The following is a 9,031-nucleotide window of genomic DNA, read 5'->3' as shown; positions in this document are numbered from 1 at the left end:
TCGACCTCGGTTCGACCTTAAAAATCTTGAACCTCTCCCTTTTATGGTTCAATAAACGGTCCGGGTCTGAAAACCTTGATCAAAACCCCTATTTTTTTTTTCCCTAAAAATGTGTTTTTCAAGTAGGTAAAATAAAAACGAATCTAACTACAAATAGGTTTACTGTAATTATCTCAAAAATAATTTTTCCAATTTTATTAGAGTATACTTGAAAAGGGAGTAAAATAAAGGGTTTGGATAATCATTTGATTCAACCTACTCTCAACTCCCGCCTCGTGTCGTGTCGCCACAGTTTTTCTTAGTTCTTACCATGTCGCCACGTATCTGAAAATTACCGAAACTGACAGACATGTATTGCATGGCGCACGGAGTTAGTGCCACGTGACACGTGTCGGAAACGTGTCAGATGAAATAGTATAATTGTCTGTACGGGTGACACGTGTCTCTAGTTCCTTGCTACGTGTCTCACGCAAAGCCCCTCTTCTAAATCTATTTAATTTGGGTGGCTATCAAACTTTGATTTACCATTGGCACACAGTGTTTACTATCAAAATATATTGAATTTACCAAAAAAAAAACAACGAAGAGAAGAGGAAAAAGTAAGAAATTGTGAAAATGCAATCAGGAAAGAACGCAGCATCGTCCGTGAAGGAAACGGCGGCCAACGTAGCGGCCTCCGCTAAGTCTGGCATGGAAAAGAGCAAGGCCACTGTGCAGGAAAAGGTTAATTTCCATTTATTTCATTCTTGCTTTAATTTCTTTTTTCTGCTTCTTAATATTATATATGAGTATTGATGCTACAAAACAAAACAAAAAAAAATATCTTCCATATTTTTTTGAGGTATTTGTCTAGACTAACGTGGAGTCAAATTCTATCATTTCTTTCCAAGCCATATTGCATTCTATGTCTTATCAAAAATTTTGAAAGGTGTTTTTTATTTACGTTTGATATAGCCCGTCAAGGCCGGGTATACACGTGGTGGTAATATTTACATTAAGGGTATTGTAGGGTTCAAATTCTTTACGTAAACCCAAAGATAATTAATTTGTAGAGTATGGGTCAAAAAACTAGAAATAGTAAGGGATTAATAACAATGGATCTTAACCATTTCAACTGTGTATTGATCAGTTTGTATACATTGATAGTTTTAAACACTCTCCTGTTTTTCTTCTCTCTCTTTCCTCTCCCTTTTCCCTTCTCTTTTCCCTTCTCTTTATAGTCACTCTTACCCTCATCTTCATCGTCCACGTGCTCCCCATCCATGAACTTGCTCAAGTACTTGTCATGTCAGGCAGCTTCTTTTCATCTCTGTGTGAGTGGCGGTAGGTTAGGATACACTGTTCAGAGGTCTTCTCCACATAAATGCGGCCAGAAAAGCTGTTGCAATGCATTGAATATGGTGGCAGCAGTCTTTCCCTCAGATATTTCCCCATCCTTATCGTTCCTGAATATGCTTTGAGCTTATCTTGATCAGGTGGAGTCCTCGGACAGTCATTCAGGCTTTCCCCCTACTCAATTAGTCTCCGATATCACATCAGAGCAAAACATCTTCCTAGGACAGGAGATGTCCTCCTCGGACTGGAGATATCCTCCTCGGACAGTGATGATCCTTCACCAAGAGGATTCCACTCCAGTCTGGGCCTTGTCTTCTCCGCATCCCTCTTTTCGGATGTGAAACAGTCCTCTCGTGGGCATTCGGCCCAATAACTTGGGCCTGACCCCTTTTTCCCCCACAGGTATGTTTGGTAAATTGTAATATAATAGTTATTTTTATAATTTAGTTATTCTTTAGTTTGGTTATATTTTTATTATAAGGAATAATCATTACTTATGGATAGCTATTCTTTAAAATGAGGAATAACTATTCTTTTTTAAAAAGTTGTATTAGTTATTCTTTAGTAAGTGCAATAATTTCAAAACTTAATATATTCACAAATAAACAAACTTTCCATATACATCTAACAATTATAAAAATAAACAATCATAAAAAATAACACATATCTCTCTTAAATTTAAAAATAACAATTTTTAAGGAGATATAATTATATGAGTAAGAAATTTTCTAAAATAAATATTAAGTTTCATTCTAATGTTTTAACTCACAACCAAACTAATGAATAGGTTTAGTTATTACATTATAACACATTTTATTCCTAGTAATAAATATTACCATTCCTGTTGTAATTCTCATTTAGTATACCAAATGTACCCTAAGTGTTACCAATTTTGAAAAGTGCTATTGATTTATCAACTTTGTTTTATATAGTTCATCAAAGCCTGGGTATACACGTGATAATATTTGTATATCTGTGTTATCAATTTAACACATTTGGAAAGTGTTACTGATTTTATTAGGAGAAAATGGGCTTTTGCCCTTTTCAAAAAAAAAAAAAAAATCCAACATTTTGCCACTTTTTCTAAACTAATTAGGGCAATGCTCTTGTTTTGAAACTCAATTTTTGGACAACAGAGTTATAATAAATTGAAAATAAAAAAAATAAAAAAAAATTCTAGAGTCCTATAGTGGCGTTTTGAACTCAAGTTCCATGCATTATTATTATTATTATTATTATTTTTAATCGCCTCATACCTATAGTGGCGTTTTAAGGAACCTATAGTGACGCTAAATTCAATTTTGAGAAAATCGAATTTCAAAGCAGAGAAATTTCCCTAATTAATTTAGGAAAGAGGACAAAATGCTAAATTTTTTACACGAAAGGGACAAAGGCCAATTTTTTTTTTTTTTTTCTGATTTATCAACTTTAAGCATACTTGCTAGCCCTCTGTGACTGTTTTATCAATTTTGGAAAAGTGCTATCGATTTATCAACATTACGTTTTATATGCTAGGTCGCCATCCCAATTGATACTGCTTATTGTGTCGTTATTCCATTTCAAATTAATATTGATAGTGGCCTACTTGCCACCAGGCATTAAAGTCCTGTGGTAATAAATAAACATGGTCCTCCATGAACTACATATTATACGTCTATATCTATCACAATTGGCGGCAAAGGAATCATTCATTAATTTTGATTATCATTGTGAGGGCCCCATTGGGCTCAATTGAAAGGAATGAATGAAACAAAGATGGTCCCTCGATGGCTCTATTCTATTGTGTGTTACATACATATTTATCAATTTTGGAAAAGTGCTATCGATTTATCAACATTACGTTTTATATGCTAGGTCGCCATCCCAATTGATACTGCTTATTGTGTCGTTATTCCATTTCAAATTAATATTGATAGTGGCCTACTTGCCACCAGGCATTAAAGTCCTGTGGTAATAAATAAACATGGTCCTCCATGAACTACATATTATACGTCTATATCTATCACAATTGGCGGCAAAGGAATCATTCATTAATTTTGATTATCATTGTGAGGGCCCCATTGGGCTCAATTGAAAGGAATGAATGAAACAAAGATGGTCCCTCGATGGCTCTATTCTATTGTGTGTTACATACATACAATCTATCACACATGCACACTGTGGTAACATATATAAACATTGTTCAGTATTAATTATTAACAATTTGGCTCTGGAAATTATGAAAATTCACTAATTAATAATTGGAGTTTGATACAATGTGGAATTGTGATGCGTAGGTGGAAAGGATGGCAGCCCGTGACCCAATGCAGAAAGTACTGGCGACAGAGAAGAAGGAAGAGAGGAAATCTCAAGCTGAATTGGAGAAGCAGCAGGCAAGACAGCACAATGCTGCAGCCAAACAAATGGAGAGCACTCCAGCTGGAGGGCATACTGGGTATACTTCTACCACTGGTGCTGGTGGGCCCACTAGTGCCACGTACGGTGGGACCCACCGTGTGTCAGCAATGCCGGGACATGGGACTGGACAGGGACAGCATGTGGGTCAAGTGATTCATGAGGGTGTGGTGGAGTCGTCTAACCCCCACCCCATTGGGAGCAGGAGGAACATAACCCATAATACCAGTGTGGAAGAGAATAATCCCCCAGGATCATATGGGTCTGGTCCTGGTGGCAACTACAGTTAAAAATGTCAATGTTTGCTTTAATATGGCTGTGGCCATGGTGTGTGGTCTATAATCCATATATAAAGTAGTGTGTGTTGTGCTTGTAGTTAGTTTGATTGTCAAGTATTTGTTTTCCCTTTCTTTGTTTTCTAGGCTTGCTTCTGTTTGGACGTGTGTGTTTGCAAGTGGCATTTCAATTTGAAATTTTGAATAAGAATAAAAATACCATGAATATGTTACCATGCTGCTTGAAAGAAGTAATTAATACCATTGTTGCAAGTATAATCTTATATGCTTTAGCGATATCTGTCTTGAAGTCAAGTACAGAGATGACAAAATCTTTAGAATCCAATTTGAATAACAATGAGAATATTGCTCAAAAAAAAAAGAAAAAAAGAAAGAGGAATACCATGATTATGTTTTTCTTTATATGGAGTTTTTTTTTTTTTTTTTTACTAATTTTAATTCCATAGTATAGCATAATCCTATAAGCCATCTGCTATACTAGGCTCTTGCCTTACTAAGATTGATTGGTGAGCCTCCTCGGAGAATTTGAGGAAGCAAAAGTTGCACTTTGTTGATACTAAATTTTTTTAGTATATGCTAAGCATCATGGAACTTGAAAGAGGTAATACCATTATTGCTTAAGTATAATCTTATATGCTTAAGCTATATCTTCAAGGTTGAACATTGTTGATACAAATTTTTTAGTATATGCTAAGCAAATCATGGTGCTTGAAAGAGGTATTTAAGTACAAACTTATATGCTTAAGCGATATCTCTGTCTGTCTTTAAAGTTAAGTACAGAAATGACAAAATCTTTAGAATCTTTAAGTACAAAGATGACAAAATCTTTAGAATCCCATTCTAGCCAAGGATTCTTGTGGTTCCAGATGATCCAGCTACAGGAAAACCAATATTAAGAAATGTTATTTCTTATCACAGTTGTAGCCTTGAGGGAGCCTCAGCCTATCCTCTCCCTCTCCCACAATGCCACAACTTCTGAAGCTGTTTCCAAAATTTGGGCCAGAGTCATGACTCATGCATGGGAGAATTACCCAAAAGTCGTGTATGCAACTGTAAAACCAATATTTAATAATCCATTTGTGTTGATCATGCCCTGTCCGACCTCACAGAGAATGTTACGTGCTAAATGAATTGAGAGATGTTTCTAGTTCACTTTAAAAGATTTCGCATGTTCTCAAAAGTGTATTCTATATACAGAGCCAGTTCTGTTGAAAATTGTGAAACAATCCTGAGATTCGGGCAGTGTCATAAAATGAACCAGTTCATATGGGNTTTTTTTTTTTTTTTTTTTTTTTTTTTTCGGTTGGGCCCGTTTGGGCCCAATTCCTAAACGAGGCCCGCGGGGCCCGGCTGGGGCGGGTCCGGGCCCCGGGAAAAAACCCGGTACCCTAAACGGGCCGGGTCCGGGCTACGGGTCTTGCCCCGCGGGTCGGGTCCGAGTATGAAAAAACCCGGCCCGAACCCGACCCGTTGCCATCCCTAGTTATATCGTTGATGTTGTTGTTGTTGTTGATGATAATGGAGATGAGATAATATATTATTTTAACATGTAGGAAATATTATTTTTAATGTATAGAATTGAATGATAAAACATCTGCTAAATGGGATATTGTAAAATGATGTAGTAAAATAATAAAGTAAGCTTTTAGTATGTCAAAATGGCATTTTTTATGCAACATCTACTACAGATGCTCTTAGTGATCTTTTGTTTTATAGAATTCAATAATATCCAAAAGTTATGGGTTCTTGCACATTAATGGTATCACAAACTGACAAAAGCTAGTGATAGAATAAAGATTGTTAATGAAAGTGTAGTAAATAGTATATAATCAAAGTGGTAAGATTTTCTTTTTGGAAAAAAAAAAAAATAGTTTGTGATTCTCATGTTCCTTTTATCAGTAAGATTTCCAAAAATAGTGTTGGAGCTTCCATATTTCTTTTGACATCTCAAGTTGGCGTGTGTGTGTTAAATAACAAATCTTATATTAACTTATGGCTTGTTTGGAAGTTTAGAGAGGGAGGAGAGTAGAGGAGAGTAGAGGGGAGGGGAGTAGTGGGGAGGAGAGTAGAGGAGAATGATTCACCTCCACCTTATTTGGATGTTTTTAAAATTAGTAAGAGGGAATGGAGTAATTAGCTCTTCTCCTTGTGTAATTTTGTTAATATAATAAGGGTAAATTAGGTAATTTACTTGGTCAATAGTTTATGTACTCTACTCCCCCTCCAAATCTTTCTAATTTGGGGGAATTAAAATTGGGGGGCTAGAGGGAGTCCAAACCCCTCCAAACTCCTCCAAACCCCTCCCTCTCATTCTTTAAAAAACTTCCAAACAAGGTAATTACATTACTCTCCCTTCCTCTACTCTACTCCCCCTCATTTTTTAAACATCCAAACATGCCATTAGGGTGTGTAAATTTTTTCTTACCAATGGTTAGATTTTTTTTTTTTAATATAAAAAAAATTAAAAAAAATAATAAAAAAAACCCCAGCACCTTCTTCTTTTCTGTTCAAACTCTACCCAATCATTTTTAATTTCAACTTGGCCCGGTCCATCTGATAAAGAAATCAAATCGAAAGTTCCAAACCCGTTAAACTAAGGTAACTACCTGACCCGGTCAAAGTAACAAACTCATTGTAGACACAAGCCCTTGACCCGACCTATTTTGTTTACAAGACCACAAGCCCAACTTTATACCCAAACCCTTAGCCCCAGTTTAAAATATATAAATTAATCAACACAGAATTTAATTGACCCGGCCCAATCAACAACAAAAGCCCAAAATAAATCCTTTGTCTAACCTAGCCCACTTAAAACCATGGGCACAATCGGCCGCCCCAAGCCCACTCATCACCAGTGTTCCAACAGTCAAGTTTTACTTGGTAAGACCGCGGCAGTACTATCTTTAGTGAGCCGTACTGTACTTAGCAAGTCAAGTTGACAGAATCTTTTCATGTCCTCCGTGTAATCTTGCAACAGTCTACCTTTTCTGGAGAAAATAAATTATTTAAGGGAAATGTTTACAAGTGGTGCTCGTTAAGATTTTCTTTTTTGGATCTTATTTAAAAAAAAAAAAAGCAAAAATGTTGTCAAAAAAGTTGTCAAAAGCTGCCAAAAGTTGCCCAAAATTCTAAAAAGCTGCCAAAAAATTTGTTGTAACTCTAGAAAGGTGTTCAAGACTTGGTTTCTTAATTGAAGCGAAGGAAGACTCAAACTGATTCAATTGGAAAACCAAGAAAGAGAGATCATAATGAAATTATTTTTACCCCATAGAAGACAACATTGATAATAAGATCTTAGTAGTGGAAAAACATCAAGAGAGTATTGAAGAGCAACAAGGTAAAGATATAATTTATCGAGAGAGTATTATATTAGAGGGTGCACATGATGAGAAAGTTGAATTTGTTGAATGTACTATTAGTCAACCTCTATAGTGTTGTAAGATTTGCAACTTGGTGAAGTCGAAGAGGTTGAAACCACAGTGTTTCCTATGGTTCATAAGGTTCAAGATGAAATTATGCCGATTCCACACATTGATTTTGTGATTCTAGAAGAGTTTGATGTGGTGAAATTCAAGATTTTTCTTTTCTCAGTGCTCCATAAGATGATTCCAACCTTGAGCAAGTATTACTTGTCAACATCCTAATCCATCAAAGTTTTGAAACTCGAGGTCAAGTTTTCTCCAATTAGAAGAGAATGATTTGGAGACACAAGAAAATTTTTATTTAGTATTATTTATGTTTCCAAGTTAATTGTATTTTTATGTTTTAGGTCCTAGTAGTATTTTAATTTGAAAGCAATGTTATTTTTCTAATAAGGCAATTAGGGTTTCCTACCCAATTAGAATTAGGGTTTAGCAATTCTTTATAAGCAAATTATTGTACTCCTTTTAGAGATAGTTGATATTTTGATGAATGAAAAAAAAAAAAATGACATTTTGGTCTTTCTTTGGTTTGATACTGACTCTAATTCCATCCTAGGTGCTGACTCCTAGTGGTTTTCTTGCTTGGTGCTGACTCTAAGTTAGGTCTAGGTGCTGACTCTAAGTCAGGTATCCCTTTATCTTTTTATTGTTTCATTTTGTTCTAATTGTCCTGCATCACATAGCCAATACAGTGAGTAGAGAAATGTTGCTGTGTGTGCCTTTGGCATTAACTTATTAATTTTACTCAGCAAAAAAAAAAAAAAAAACTTATTAATTTTTTGCTGATTACTTTTATAAAAGGTGTGTTAAAGTATATTTGTATTTTGAAAATGTGAGAAAATATGAAAATTTTAAGAACTATACATAAAAGTTTAAAACTAAAAACTGAAGGAAAAAGTTGTAGCAAATGCACAACGCTCTCCACAACTATTTAAATTGGAACTAACTTGAAAATTGTAAACAACCTAACAGCAACATGGCCTCAAGTACAAACTTAGATTCCACACAAAAATCAATGGGTCTTTGACATCTTCAAAAGCGAAGATTTTGATTTTCTTATTTGTGTGTTCCGTGTGCCCGAAAAATCTATTGGCTTCCATGCCAGAAGCCTACTTTCTACAAGTAATTGGCTTAGGACCATTGCATCATTGACATGTTTAATAGCATGTGCAATTGCTATTGATGCTTTGTTTCTGTTTCTATTGTTATATAACTACTATAACCGTGACAAAGAGACTCTAACCTCTCAAAATATTTTGCGTGAGTTAGTTGATTCTGCAAGAATGAGATTGGCCAAAGATTGGATAGTGGAAAATTAAATTCTTGTCAGAATAAGATAATCTACGGTTTTTTTTTTTTTTTTTAAAGGCAAAATATAATTTGAATTTATAGTATCCATTTTATAATTATTGTTCTTTATCCTTTTTTTTTTTTTTCTCTGTAGACGGGATTTGGTCTCTAGTCAATTATTCGGCTTCAAAAAACTTTATTAAGAACCTATCACTCTAGACATTTCTTGTCATAACAAATTTGATGTTAGGAAAAAATATGATTCATTGTCCTTGTCTCAATATTGGATAAACA

At 35.0% G+C, this 9,031-nt stretch overlaps 1 protein-coding gene across 1 annotated transcript; it reads left to right on the top strand.

The window, feature by feature from the left end:
• The first annotated feature begins 529 nt into the window (after positions 1 to 529).
• LOC111998122 (11 kDa late embryogenesis abundant protein) lies at positions 530 to 4,237 on the top strand. Its single transcript, XM_024030224.2, has 2 exons — positions 530 to 723; positions 3,612 to 4,237. Exons 1-2 carry the CDS (start codon positions 616 to 618, stop codon positions 4,017 to 4,019), a joined length of 516 nt encoding a protein of 171 aa, XP_023885992.2. The 5' UTR covers positions 530 to 615; the 3' UTR covers positions 4,020 to 4,237.
• The last annotated feature ends 4,794 nt before the right edge of the window (positions 4,238 to 9,031 follow it).

Source organism: Quercus suber, unplaced genomic scaffold (assembly GCF_002906115.3).
Source record: "Quercus suber isolate HL8 unplaced genomic scaffold, Cork oak 2.0 scaffold_127, whole genome shotgun sequence".
Lineage (NCBI taxonomy): Eukaryota > Viridiplantae > Streptophyta > Magnoliopsida > Fagales > Fagaceae > Quercus > Quercus suber.
This window is presented reverse-complemented; position numbering and strand designations above follow the sequence as displayed.

What these genes read in the sequence shown, in the direction of transcription:
- LOC111998122 (XM_024030224.2), top strand. Translation starts at nt 616, where the DNA reads ATGCAATCAGGAAAGAACGCAGCATCGTCCGTGAAGGAAACGGCGGCC. An exon ending in AGGCCACTGTGCAGGAAAAG is followed by an intron (nt 724 to 3,611) that starts GTTAATTTCCAT and finishes TGTGATGCGTAG; the next exon opens with GTGGAAAGGATGGCAGCCCG.